Below are 14,219 nucleotides of genomic sequence, written 5' to 3'. Positions count from 1 at the left end.
GCTTTATCAGATGACCTGGCCTCGACAATCACCCGACCTCAACCAAATTGAGATGGTTTGGGATGAGTTGGACCACCGAGTGAAGGAAAAGCAGCCAACAAGTGCTCAGCATATGTGGGAACTCCTTCAAGACTGTTGGAAAAGCATTCCACATGAAGCTGGTTGAGAGAATGCCAAGAGTGTTCAAAGCTGTCATCAAGGCAACGGGTGGCTACTTTGAAGAATCTAAAATATATTTTGATTTGTTTAACACTTTTTTGGTTACTATATGGTTCCATATGTGTTATTTCATTGTGTTGAAGTCCTCACCATTATTCTACAATGTAGAAAATAGTAAAAATAATAAAAAACCCTTGGAATGAGTAGGTGTCCAAACATTTGACTGGTACTGTATATATACATATACTTTTTTAATATATTTTCCTTTATTATTTTCCAGTGTGATCAAGTTACTCTAATGTTATCTAACATTATTCTAACGCTACTCTAGTAAAATAAAAAGTTCCAATTTGTCATTCTTAATTATTATGCTTGTTGTGTGCAGGTGTCCAACCTGTTTGCTCGTGACGAGCTGGACGAGATCACTCAGAACCTCATTGGTGTAATGAAGAAAGAGTTGCCACGCGTCCCGCCCACCTTCGACAACCTGTACGACTACTTTATCTCCCGAGCCAGGAAGAACCTGCACGTGGTTCTTTGCTTCTCTCCGGTATGATTTAGTAATACCAGAAACATAAAAACACCACCTCCATGATTGTCACTCAAGAATTCAGGAGTTTGTTATGTAGTGTCCCATTGATAGTATTTTCCAGAGTAGTTCCATAGAGAGGTTTGCTGGCATCAGCCTTTGAGGGCAGAGTGAAATTACATTTGTTCGTATTCATCCATCCATCCCTTTATTTCCCCTGACAGGTTGGTGAGAAGTTCCGTTCGCGCTCCCTGAAGTTCCCAGGTCTGATCTCAGGCTGTACTATGGACTGGTTCACTCCCTGGCCCAGCGAGGCTCTAGTGGCCGTGTCCCAGTACTTCCTGTCTGACTTCCACATGGTGTGCTCCCCCGAGGTCAAAGCCGCGGTGGTACAGACCATGGGCATATACCATGACAAAGTGTCCGTCACCTGCGAGAGCTACTTTGACAGGTACTGTAGTTGACTGAAGTTGGGAACTCAAATGCAAATCTAGTCTTAAATCCACATTTATATTTATAAATGACAAGAATTTACATGTCAGATAGTGTATTTATGTCAAATAAATGGCATCCATTTCTTATACCCAAAGCCTGTCTGAATAACCTACGTGTGTGTTTTCATTTTTCCACCCTAGGTTCCGAAGAAGAACTCATGTGACCCCTAAATCCTACCTGTCTTTCATCAATGGATACAAGACGGTATACAGTGAAAATTACAACTTTATCAACACACTGGCTGAGCGCATGAATGTTGGTATGGAAAACCAATTGAGTGGCTACTAGCTAAGGAATAATGATAAACTTCGAACTAACTGCTTATTTTATTGTAAAGGAAATAAATGTTGGGATTTCTTGTCAGATTGCAGTGTTGTGGAAATGCTTTGTATTGCAGGTCTGACCAAACTGTTGGAGGCTAGCGAGTCTGTGGCTCAGCTGTCCAAAGACCTGGTGGTTAAGGAGAAAGAGCTGGCTCTGGCCTCCATCAAAGCAGACAAGGTAAATGGGAAATAATATAGAAACCATAAAAATAGAATTTCATTATATTTCTATGTAGGAATCACCCTTTCACATCCATTCACAGAATACATGCATGTAAAGTTTGCCTGCTGATTTGTTGTCTTGTCTGTACAGGTGCTGGCAGAGGTGACAGTAAGCGCTGAAGCAGCCACCATCGTAAAGGCTGAGGTCCAGATTGTAAAGGACAGAGCCCTGAAGATTGTGGAGGGCATTGAGAAGGAGAAAGCCTTTGCAGAGGTCAAGCTGAAAGCAGCTAAACCGGCTTTAGAGGAGGCAGAGGCCGCTCTGAATGTGAGTCTTACTGTACATGAAAAGATCCATTTGAAAAACAACAAAAAAATATATATATTTTGGGCCATTTGAAATTGTTTCTTGTCATTTCGGGTCATGTTCAGTAGGTAACAAAACAGAAGAAAAAGGCCTGAAATAGGGAGGGTACTACCGCAACTTTTTTCCTTTTGCAAAATGTTTTCTGTTACATGCCCTAATGATCTCAACCCTTTTATATATTCTCCTTAGACCATTAAAGCGGCTGACGTAGCCACGGTGAGGAAGCTGGCCAAACCTCCCCACCTCATCATGAGGATCATGGACTGCTGTGTGCTGCTCTTCCAGAAGAAGCTGGACACCATCACCATGGACCCAGAGAGGCCCTGCCACAAGCCCTCCTGGGGAGAGGCACTCAAGGTCAGAAAGCCTCCATTCTAGACTCTACCAGACTCATAGATCTCTACATCTCTCTATGTATGACTCTGGTAATAATAGTAGAACAAAATAGAATAGAAGAGGCCTTGATATACTGTCCTCGGAGAAGGATATTCTTCTTACCAAGTTTTTACACTATACACGCACATCAAACCATCAGAGAATCACTCAGACGTTACATTTACACTCCCAGTCTCATCTCTGTATATTGAATTGATTTGTTGTAGCTAATTGTTTGGTTTGTTGTAGCTGTCTTGGTTTGGTTTGTTGTAGCTAATGTCTTGGTTTGGTTTGTTGTAGCTAATGTCTTGGTTTGGTTTGTTGTAGCTAATGTCTTGGTTTGGTTTGTTGTAGCTAATGTCTTGGTTTGGTTTGTTGTAGCTAATGTCATGGTTTGGTTTGTTGTAGCTAATGTCTTGGTTTGGTTTGTTGTAGCTAATGTCTTGGTTTGGTTTATTGTAGCTAATGTATTGGTTTGGTTTGTTGTAGCTAATGTATTGGTTTGGTTTGTTGTAGCTAATGTCTTGGTTTGGTTTGTTGTAGCTAATGCCCTGGTTTGGTTTGTTGTAGCTAATGTTTTGGTTTGGTGTGTTGTAGCTAATGTCTTGGTTTGGTTTGTTGTAGCTAATGTCTTGGTTTGGTTTGTTGTAGCTAATGTCTTGGTTTGGTTTGTTGTAGCTAATGGTTTGGTTTGTTGTAGCTAATGTCTTGGTTTGGTTTGTTGTAGCTAATACCCTTGTTTGGTTTGTTGTAGCTAATGGCCTTGTTTGGTTTGTTGTAACTAATGCCCTTGTTTGGTTTGTTGTAGCTAATGTCTTGGTTTGGTTTGTTGTAACTAATGCCCTTGTTTGGTTTGTTGTAGCTAATACCCTTGTTTGGTTTGTTGTAGCTAATACCCTTGTTTGGTTTGTTGTAGCTAATACCCTTGTTTGGTTTGTTGTAGCTAATACCCTTGTTTGGTTTGTTGTAGCTAATGTCTTGGTTTGGTTTGTTGTAGCTAATGCCCTGGTTTGGTTTGTTGTAGCTAATGTCTTGGTTTGGTTTGTTGTAGCTAATGCCCTGGTTTGGTTTGTTGTAGCTAATGTCTTGGTTTTGGCCAAAGCCTCCCTCCCATCTATGTGCTTTAGCTTATGAGCTGTGTCCTTGTGTTACTTCAATTGCCGGCCTTCTGTGTTTTCTTTAAATTTCCCTTTTTAGCTGATGAGCGCCAGTGGTTTCATGGCGTCACTGCAGCAGTTCCCCAAGGACAGCATCAATGAGGAGATGGTCGAGCTACTGCAACCCTACTTCCAGATGGAGGACTACACGTTTGAGTGTGCCAAGAAAGTGTGCGGCAACGTGGCAGGCCTGCTCTCCTGGACCTCCGCCATGGCCACCTTCTTCGGCATCAACAAGGAAGTGCTGCCACTTAAGGTACGGGGAACATAAGCTGAATGATTCTACCCTCCATGAAGTAGCATGGGAACACTATTTCTGTTTGTGTGTGTGATCCAATATATTTGAGCGTTGGGCCAGTAACCGAAATGGACCTGCTGGATTGAATCCCCGAGCTGACAAGGTAAAAAGCTGACAAGGTAAAAATCTGTCATTCTGCCCCTGAGCAAGGCAGTTAAACTGCTGTTCACCAGGCACCGATGACGTGGGATGTCGATTAAGGCAGTCCCCCACCCCTTTCTGATTCAGAGGGGTTGGGTTAAATGTGGAAGACACATTTCAGCTGAATGCATTCAGTTGTACAACTGACTAGGTATCCCCCTTTTCCTTTAGATAAGCATTGTGAACAGTATTTCTTCTCCACGTGTGTGGACAGGCTAACTTGATTATCCAAGAGGGCAGACTGTCAATAGCCAATTCCGAGCTAGCCAGTGCTCAGTCTCAGCTGGATGAGAAACAGGCCGAGTTGGACAAAGTACAGGCCAAGTTCGATGCTGCCATGAAAGAGAAACAGGTGAGGTCCAATCCTTAAAAAATAATGTATTCTTAAATTAGGAATATTGCAAAATAAATATATAGATAGAATGTAGTTCAAATAGTTGATTTTGTGATGCTTTACAGGATTTGCTGGACGATGCAGAGATGTGCAGGAATAAAATGGTGGCAGCATCAGCACTCATTGATGGGCTTAGTGGAGAGAAAGTGCGCTGGACAGAGCAGAGCAAACAGTTTAAATCACAGATCAACAGGCAGGTTACAGATAAGAGAGGGATAGCATCAAGTTTCTTTACTTTCAGTGTTCTGACTGAAGTCATTGTTACTATGTACAAAGATTTAATGCAATGTAACACAATAAACTACAGACAATATCAATGCTCAGTTCTTTCCATCAGAGGCTTTTCAATGTGACCCTTGACCATCTGTTGTCGTCTCTTGGATAGACTCGTAGGGGATGTCCTCCAGCTCACTGGCTTCCTGTCGTACTGTGGACCCTTCAACCAGAACTTCCGCAACATGCTCCTAAAGGACATCTGGGAAGCAGAGCTCCGGAAGAGGAAAATCCCTTTCACTGATAACCTCAATATTATCTCTATGCTGGTGGACCCCCCTACTGTAAGAAAAGATCATGAATGCAGTAGTGAATTTAATTTTACTTTTGAGTTGCAAACAAAACAGTCATCGACAAAACTTGCATTTGAATCCCAGAGGATAACACCTTAAAATATTAATGAAAACACTTATTTCCAAAGTGGTTCTTAGTATCCATTTCACTGAACTAGAAGTTCTACAAAATGTGTTTTGTTATGTCCCAAAGCACCATACTGAAACATCCTTCCCTTTTCTGTGTCAGATAAGCGAGTGGAACCTACAGGGACTGCCTGGAGACGACTTGTCAGTGCAGAACGGCATCATCGTGACCAAGGCCACGAGGTTCCCTCTCCTCATCGACCCTCAGACCCAGGGCAAGGCGTGGATTAAAAAGAAAGAAAAAGCCAATGATCTGCAGGTAAGCCACTCACTTCTCACATTCACACTCTTACAAACAAACACACCAGTGTGAAAACTAAATGTATTGGTTCAATGTATTCCCACGAACTCATGACTGGCCATGTTCAGTAGGTAGAAAGTGTTTTAGAACAGAATGAAACTGGGAGGTACTACATGAATGTATCCAATAGGAACACACCATTTTGTTTTCCCCTACTGAACACGACCATGATCTCTCTTGCAGGTCACGTCCCTCAACCACAAGTACTTCCGTACTCACCTGGAGGACAGTCTGTCGATGGGACGACCGCTGCTCATCGAGGACGTCCGAGAGGATCTGGACCCCGCCCTGGACAACGTGCTGGAGAAGAACTTCATCAAGTCCGGCTCCACCTATAAGGTACATACCACAGCTCTCAGGTCAGTTTGACTTGAACAGCAGTGTTGTAAAATAGCCTGGTTAAACCAGACTGAACACTGTGTTCACCATGAAACGTAGAAAAATCAGTTTGGATGCCAGACTAATTGGGAAATTAGTCTCCCATTCAAACCTGTGCTCATTGGTTGTAGGTGAAAGTGGGAGACAAGGAGACCGACGTGATGGATGGCTTCCAGCTCTACATCACCACCAAGCTGCCTAACCCAGCGTACACGCCCGAGGTCAGCGCCAAGACCTCCATTATAGACTTCACTGTCACCATGAAGGGTCTGGAGAACCAGCTGCTGGGCCGAGTCATCCTCACCGAGAAATACGTAAGCCTTCATTAACACTTTATAAACCATTCATAACCCCTTTATAAAACCTATGTGAACATTTTCCCTCAGGACTTCAGAGGCATTGGTTAAGGGTGTTGTCGGCAATACGTTTCATGGATGTTCTGATGGTGCCGTAACAGGAGCTGGAGGCAGAGAGAGTCAAGCTAATGGAGGATGTGACGGCCAATAAGAGGAAGATGAAGGAGTTGGAGGATAACCTGCTGTACAAGCTCAGCTCCACCAAGGGTATTGACTCCTAGAATAAACAAATCATATTAAGTGTTACATCGGATGTTTGGATAATGTCTCAGATACTCAGACTGCTCAATCTGCATGTTTGTGTGTGTGGTGTCTGTCTGTGTTTTTGTGTTTTTCTGTGTGTTTCTGTCTATGTGTGGGTGCATGCGTGCGTCTGTGTGTGTCAAGGTTCCCTGGTGGATGACGAGTCCATGATTGGCATCCTGTCAGTAACCAAGCTGACGGCGGCCGAGGTGAGCGAGAAGCTGCACGTAGCAGCCGAGACGGAGGTGAAGATCAACACGGCTTCAGAGGAGTACCGGCCGGCTGCCTCGCGTGGCAGCATCCTCTACTTCCTCATCACCGAGATGAGCATGGTCAACGTCATGTACCAGACCTCCCTGGCACAGTTCCTCAAGATCTTTGACCTCTCAATGGCCAAGTCAGTACCAGGGATGGGATTTTTGCTGATTAATCAGGAATTCCTGCTTTTCAGATATTTATCATTCATTCAAGTATAATAGAAATGGACCTATCCCAAAATCCAAATTTTCCTGATCAAATCCCTCAGTACACAGAACACATAGCAAATTCACCCACTTGTTTACCCTTTAATAATTTTTTTTATCAAGTTTGTGTACACCCACATTATATCAGTCCATACCAGGGGTCTCCAACATTTTCTAGCAAGAGAGCTACTTTTAAGAAATAAAACATGTCGCGAGCTACTCTTTTTCTTCTAGCTTTCAAATAGGCACATTCTTCTCTTCTCCTCTCCCCTGTAACTCTTCCCCAGGTCCTTAGTGCACTACTTTCTCTTGTACACTATGTTTTCTCCCAATATACCTGGTAAAATAAGGGTTCATAAGCAACTCTGCTTTTCTTTCCCCAAATGATGTTTTATATTTTCCCAAATTATGTTCTCAGTTAAATATTTTCCTTGTTTTTGATTTTGTTTTGTTTTTCACTTCAAAAATTACACTTGTTCATGCAGGTTTGACACAAACCGGTCCGCCTGGCACCTACTACCATACTCAGTTCCAAGGCACAAATCTTTTGTCTTGCCCATTCACCCTCTAAATGGCACACACACAATCCATGTCTCAATTGTCTCAAAAATGTAAAATCCTTCTTTAACTTGTCTCCTCCCCTTCATCTATACTGATTGAAGTGGATTTAACAAGTGGCATCAATAAGGGATCATAACTTTCATATGATCAGTCTATGTCGTGGAAACAGCAGATGTTCTTAATGTTTTGTATACTCAGTGTACTTCTGCCAGGTAAGCCTACTTTGCATTTAGCATTTAATTGAGAATGTTTTGGGAAAAGTATTTCAGTCAACCCAGAAGACTGTTATCACATCAACTGGCAACACACGTAGTGATAGACATACGTGCACATCACACAGACAGACAGGGGCAGTATTGCTGAAATGAATTGGCAGATATTGTGTTAGGTTTGGCTTTTTAAGCCAATAGTGGTTAACCAGGGGTGGGATAATGCCAATGCTGCGTTGATTAGATAGACACCGCAAGCTCCCAGCTACTTTCTGATATTTGTGCTATTTTTTTTAATGACCGTTTTTGGTGGAACACGTTAAAATTGCTTGTACTTTCGGAATTGTTTGCCGAGCTACTCATAGGTGGGCTGCGAGCTACTGGTAGCTTGCGATCGACCTGTTAGAGACCCCTGGTCCATACAAATGGAAAAAGATGAGCCTGACAAATGGCATAGGCCTAAATCTAAATACACAACAGCGTTTATAAATGCATATAAGAACAACCTCTAGATTTGAAACTTTTATTGTTTGTTTTTTCCTCACGCAGGTCAGACAAGTCTCCTCTCACTCAGAAGCGTATTGCTAACATCATCGAGTACCTGTCCTTCGAGGTGTTCCGCTACACGGTCCGAGGGCTGTACGAAAACCACAAGTTCATCTTCACCCTGCTGTTGGCGCTCAAGATCGACCTGCAGAAGAACAACGTCAAGCAGAACGAGTTCCAGATCCTCATCAAAGGTATCAGATCCTCACTACTGATCCTAGTTAACAGATCTCTGTATAGGTAGCAGTGTAGGAATAAAGTAATGGTTTAGTAGTAGTACATATGTAATGTTATCTGTGTGTTATAGGGGGTGCTGCTTTAGACCTGAAGGCGTGTCCTTCAAAGCCGTTCCGTTGGATCCTGGATCTGACCTGGCTCAACTTGGTGGAACTCAGCAAACTGTCACAGTTCACTGAGATCATGAACCAGGTGGGGCTGAACACTACAGTACCCTTTATTAATTCTATCATTAGCAATGGTCACAGCTTTGTCTGAAAGGTACACGGCATTGACTTTACTTCTCTATTCATCTTATAGGTGTCTCGTAATGAGAAGGGCTGGAAGGTGTGGTTTGACATGGACAACCCTGAGGATGGTGTGATTCCTGATGGATACAACGACTCCTTGGATGTCTTCCATAAACTACTGCTCATCAGGTGAGCTCCTGCTTCTCAACATCAATATTTTACACATTCTTTTTTACTAAGGCCTTTGTAAGCCTCGTACAAGCCTGTTATAAACAGATCTCTCTTGAGGTTGTGGCTAGTGCATTCAGGTTCGAACCCAGGTTTGCTTGTACTCTCCTCACAGATCATGGTGCCCTGACCGCACACTGTCCCAGGCCAGGAAGTACGTTGGAGACTCGATGGGCATGAGGTTCGCTGAGCCTGTCATCCTGAACCTGGAGAGTACCTGGGAGGAGAGCGACACCCGCACCCCCCTCATCTGCTTCCTCTCTATGGGCTCTGATCCCACCAACCAGATCGACGCTCTGGCCAAGAAACTCCGGCTAGGTTAGCCCCATGCCTATCACCCTGAATGAATTACTAACAAGTCACTGACAATACTGTCATTGTGATATTGTGTTTATTTGTTGCAGAGTTTAGAGCGATATCAATGGGCCAAGGTCAGGAGATCCATGCAAGAAGGCTCTTACAGATGTCAATGACACAGGTGAGGGCTTCTGACATTCAACTCTTTGTAAATAAATGTAGTGTACAGCATATACAAATGTTTTCACATAGCTAAAAGTGTTTGTGTGTGTACACACAAGGGTGGCTGGGTCCTGCTCCAGAACTGCCATCTGGGCCTGGAGTTCATGGATGAGCTGCTGGAGACCGTCACCACAGTGGAGACCATGCACGACAGCTTCAGAGTGTGGATCACCACCGAGCCCCACGACCGCTTCTCCATCACCTTGTTACAGGTAAATGCCCTGCATACACCTACACAGACAAGACCAGTAATCTCCCCAGCAATATTACATTCTCCATGTGAAACGGACCTATCCCCTAGCCAAAATCCAGAATTGCTATATTGTCCTAATCACATCCCTTATGTCTAAGAATAAATATTTGCTGACATGATAATTTTCTTTCTTCCAGTCCTCTATCAAGTTCACCAATGATCCCCCCCAGGGGGTGCGGGCTGGCTTGAAGCGTACGTTTGCCGGAATCTCTCAGGATCAGCTGGAAATCTGCAACCTGCCCATGTGGAAACCCATGCTTTACAACGTAGCCTTCTTACACACTGTGGTGCAGGTACAGACTCAGCCCACTGTCTTGATACATTCATATTTCTAGATATACACTGTATTTAATGTAATTTACTGATTTTGCCTTGTCTGTTACTCTGTTGTAGGAACGTCGTAAATTCGGGCCCCTGGGTTGGAACATCCCGTATGAGTTCAACTCGGCCGACTTCACAGCCAGTGTGCAGTTTGTCCAGAACCACTTGGATGAATGCAGCCCCAAGAAGGTACTATCAAAATAGTCTAGGTCTATCTGAAGCTACAGTGACTAGTGTGCTCACAGACCTACACGTAACATTTTTCTCCAGGGTGTCTCATGGGTCACAGTGCGTTACATGTTAGGGGAGGTGCAGTACGGAGGAAGGGTCACTGATGACTACGACAAGCGGCTGCTCAACTGTTTCTCTCGGGTAATGTCATTTTCTTTTTCAGTTAACGCAACTGTCCTGATCAATCTGTTGTACATGTGGGTAATCATGTGGGAAGCACAGACTTTGTTTTCTAAGCATTATGCGTTCCCCAACAGGTGTGGTTCAATGACAAGATCTTTGAGCCGACGTTCTGCTTCTACACAGGATACAAAGTGCCTGTGTGTAAGACAGTGGAGCAGTACATGGAGTACATCGCCACCCTGCCTGCACTGGACACACCTCAGGTCTTTGGTCTGCATCCCAACGCAGACATTACGTAAGACACCATAGATCATCACAACGCTTCTCTCTAATCATGTCTATGCTGTGTGTTAGTCTTAATACTCAATATGAATACATTAATATTATATACCAATTCTTGTTCAGATATCAGACCAACACGTCTGCTGAGGTGCTGGACACCATCACCAACATCCAGCCCAAGGAAAGTGGAGGAGGAGCAGGGGAGACCAGAGAGTCCATTGTCTACAGACTGGCAGAGGACATGCTGGAGAAGTTGCCCCCCAACTACGTACCTCATGAGGTCAGTGCTTACTCTGTTTATGAAGGATAGGAACACAATGTAGCAAAATGTTTTGCAACGAATAATACAAATCTATGTTCTCATTGTACAAATTCCGGTAATAACTCCCTGTTTCAAAACGTTTTCCACTTACTGAACACCCCATATGGTTCTAATGATGGACTTAGCCTTAAGATGATTTTGGGAAACCAGCCCTTGGCTGTAAAGAGCGAATGCACTGTATGCTCACACAACAAATCTTATTGTGATGTGTACTGTAGGTGAAAGCCAGGCTGGTGAAGATGGGTGCCTTGAACTCCATGAACATCTTCCTACGCCAAGAAGTGGATCGCATGCAGCGGATCATCGGAGTGGTGCGCACCAGTCTGGTCGACCTCAAACTCGCCATCGACGGTACCATCATCATGAGCGAAGTAAGAGAGCTACCTAGAATGACCACTATAATGTATTACGACTATATTACATGTTAACACTTTAATTGTGTTATACTTCAAATGAATATTTAGAGGTTTATAGCTTATAAATCTGTAATAACAATGTAGGAAATTGTGTGTTATTTTGATGCTTGAATATTCAATGTCATATTCATGTTTTACCTCCTAGAACCTGCGTGACGCCCTGGACAACATGTTTGATGCGCGCATCCCCAACATGTGGAAGAAGATCTCGTGGGAGTCGTCCACTCTGGGCTTCTGGTTCACCGAGCTGCTGGAGAGGAACACACAGTTCTACAGCTGGGTGTTTGAAGGCAGACCCAAGACCTTCTGGATGACTGGCTTCTTCAACCCTCAGGGTGAGTCTCGTTCAAAACGTGAATTAGGATAACTGATCAAACTTGCAGGGTAAGTTCAAAATACAGTTCAGCATAAATTAGCTTGTCATGTCTTCATCCTACTACATCACTGAAGATAGGATTATAATGACATATCTAACAAATGTTATCTATCTCTTTATGTTTGCGCCCTCTGTATGGCTATAGGTTTCCTGACAGCCATGAGGCAGGAGGTAACCAGGGCTCACAAGGGCTGGGCTCTGGACACAGTCACCCTGCATAATGATGTGCTGAAGCAGAGCAAGGAGGAGATCACTGCCTCTCCTGCTGTAAGTAGCCTCATGCAAAATACTATCATTGACAACACATGTACAAGATACAGCTTTCCCTTTTTACCTCGATGCCATCCATCATTCTCTGTCTCTCAGGAGGGGGTCTACGTCTACGGTTTATACCTGGACGGGGCCGGCTGGGACAGAAGGAACTGCCGTCTCATCGAAGCCACACCCAAGGTGTTGTTCTGCCCCCTGCCTGTTATTCACATGTTCGCCATCAACTCCACTGCCCCCAAGGACCCCAAGTTCTACATCTGCCCCGTCTACAAAAAGCCTCGGCGCACAGACCTCACCTACATCACAGGGGTTGTGATACGCACAGTGCAGTCACCCGATCACTGGATCTTACGTGGTGTTGCCTTGCTCTGTGACATCAAATGATGGACAACTACTCAGTATTTTGTTGGTGTAGTTTACTAACCCTGTGTAGTTTCACTCAAGTAACACAAATAAATGTTTTTAAAATTCCAACTAGTGAGATGTAGAAATTTTAATGGAATTAACAAGCAGTTTTACATCACAACCAATACTAGTGTTTCGTTCATTGAAAGAGCCGAGGTGCATCCAAGCATCATAAGATAATTTTAACAGAAGAATCGCAACTCGCTCACATTTAAAAAAGTTCCTTTACTAGCTACATATTGTAACACCAGATAATGTGATTTAACCCATCAAAATGTAGTATCCATTATACTGGGAGTTACTGTTTGGTGTAGCACAGAACTTAAGACCAATTTAGCTTGGCAATAATGTCTTCGTCCTCGATTCATGGAAGTCTCAAAATGTCTTTGTCCAGTTGCAGGGGGTCCCTTTGAATTAAGAAAATGCACCGTTATTAAAATAAATATTTTTTTGCTCCATGAAGTAATCCAACTATCTGTATGTTGCCATATTGTCTATTTCAAGTCTTCTCTCATTGATCGAGACAGGTGGGTTCGTCCACCCCAAAGTGCTGCATGTCATGACAGACGCCGGTCTTGATCAATGAGAGAACTTGAAATAGACGAGATGGCGGCGTACACATTGTTGGATTACTTCATAGAGCAACATTTTTTAGAAATTCAAACGGACACCTTGCAACTAGACACGGTCATTTTACGAGACTCTTGTTTCCACGAATCGAGGCCGAAGACATTATCACAGAGGTTGGTTGAAAATTCAGTGCAACACCAAATAGTACACTTACTACATTTTAGTCATTTAGCAGACGCTCTTATCCAGAGCGACTTACAGTAGTGAATGCATACATTTCATACATTTTTTTTTTCTCCGTACTGGTCCCCCGTGGGAATCGAACCCACAACCCTGGCGTTGCAAACACCATGCTCTACCAACTGAGCCACACAGGACCAACCTGTAACTCCCAGTATAATGGATACCAATTTGGGGTTATAAATCACATTATCTGGTGTTACAATCTGTAACTATTCCTTTACATGGTTAGCTGAAGTATTCCCATTTCACAGTCCAAGTGCTCTGCTGTGAGGGTGCCCATGAGAGGCTGACAGTCAGGGTTGAATACTGAGTAAGCGCTCAGTTCTCCAGGTTGACGTTTAGTTGGGCTCCGCAGCCCCTGGTAGAGCCAGTAGAAGAGGGAGATTAGGAAGAAAGGCCACCCTAAGGCCAGCTCAGCAAACAGCCCAAGCAGAACCAGCCAAAGCAACACCTTCAGCAAAGTCCGGTTTGCAAAACCAAGTTGCCTTGAACCAAGTCTTCGACCCAGAATGCAGTCCAGCAGACAGTCGTCCTAAAAAAGTGGAGAGAATCACGAGTTAGTTAGCTAACATTGAGGGGTGGAATTGAAATAAACGATCTATGCCATGACGCTACCTCAGTGTCTGACGTTGTCGTTTTTTTGTTTGAGTTTAGCCTACCCCACACTGTAAAGTTCCTGTAGCCTGAGGGACAGCAGGCATCTGATGTTTTGTCAACTCCTGTGCGTCTTTATCAGCTGTTGACTCCCAACTGGCTGACTTCAAAGTGCTTCCACTGCCAGGTGATGTTATGGGCTGCATCTCACCAGCCCTTGTACGGGGCTCTGAACGTTGCAAGCTTTTGCTAATGCTAATAACTTCTGACTCATACTCATGCAGAAATGAAAGACTGCGTGACAATGTATGCACTGTGCACGACGGGTATCAAGCACTGATAGCTAGCGAACTAGCAAGCTAGACTGATTTGAGACGTCATTTTGTTCTAGCAAATTGCCCCTCGATTGTGTGAAATGTAATCTAATCAAAAGCGGAAATGTTATATAA

General features: G+C 43.7%; 1 protein-coding gene across 2 annotated transcripts in view; it reads left to right on the top strand.

Moving 5' to 3' along the window:
- The window catches only part of LOC106608183 (dynein axonemal heavy chain 8), a 59,260-nt gene extending 46,424 nt beyond the window's left edge, over window positions 1-12,836 (top strand). For both annotated transcript variants that reach the window (XM_014205977.2, XM_014205978.2), the window contains 30 exons: window positions 545-709; window positions 913-1,139; window positions 1,324-1,442; window positions 1,581-1,684; window positions 1,820-1,996; window positions 2,225-2,392; window positions 3,608-3,823; window positions 4,221-4,358; window positions 4,466-4,593; window positions 4,786-4,957; window positions 5,196-5,351; window positions 5,577-5,732; window positions 5,903-6,085; window positions 6,229-6,334; window positions 6,515-6,767; window positions 8,154-8,344; window positions 8,458-8,579; window positions 8,688-8,806; window positions 8,961-9,163; window positions 9,250-9,323; window positions 9,424-9,576; window positions 9,755-9,910; window positions 10,011-10,127; window positions 10,209-10,310; window positions 10,427-10,587; window positions 10,698-10,854; window positions 11,115-11,267; window positions 11,458-11,647; window positions 11,834-11,955; window positions 12,055-12,836. In XM_014205977.2, coding sequence (XP_014061452.2) covers window positions 545-709; window positions 913-1,139; window positions 1,324-1,442; window positions 1,581-1,684; window positions 1,820-1,996; window positions 2,225-2,392; window positions 3,608-3,823; window positions 4,221-4,358; window positions 4,466-4,593; window positions 4,786-4,957; window positions 5,196-5,351; window positions 5,577-5,732; window positions 5,903-6,085; window positions 6,229-6,334; window positions 6,515-6,767; window positions 8,154-8,344; window positions 8,458-8,579; window positions 8,688-8,806; window positions 8,961-9,163; window positions 9,250-9,323; window positions 9,424-9,576; window positions 9,755-9,910; window positions 10,011-10,127; window positions 10,209-10,310; window positions 10,427-10,587; window positions 10,698-10,854; window positions 11,115-11,267; window positions 11,458-11,647; window positions 11,834-11,955; window positions 12,055-12,342 — 4,776 coding nt within the window. In that variant the 3' untranslated portion in view covers window positions 12,343-12,836. The remainder of the gene's footprint in view (window positions 1-544; window positions 710-912; window positions 1,140-1,323; window positions 1,443-1,580; window positions 1,685-1,819; window positions 1,997-2,224; window positions 2,393-3,607; window positions 3,824-4,220; window positions 4,359-4,465; window positions 4,594-4,785; window positions 4,958-5,195; window positions 5,352-5,576; window positions 5,733-5,902; window positions 6,086-6,228; window positions 6,335-6,514; window positions 6,768-8,153; window positions 8,345-8,457; window positions 8,580-8,687; window positions 8,807-8,960; window positions 9,164-9,249; window positions 9,324-9,423; window positions 9,577-9,754; window positions 9,911-10,010; window positions 10,128-10,208; window positions 10,311-10,426; window positions 10,588-10,697; window positions 10,855-11,114; window positions 11,268-11,457; window positions 11,648-11,833; window positions 11,956-12,054) is intronic.
- Window positions 12,837-14,219: the final 1,383 nt, after the last annotated feature.

Source organism: Salmo salar, chromosome ssa06 (assembly GCF_905237065.1).
Source record: "Salmo salar chromosome ssa06, Ssal_v3.1, whole genome shotgun sequence".
NCBI classification, from domain to species: domain Eukaryota; kingdom Metazoa; phylum Chordata; class Actinopteri; order Salmoniformes; family Salmonidae; genus Salmo; species Salmo salar.
This window is presented reverse-complemented; position numbering and strand designations above follow the sequence as displayed.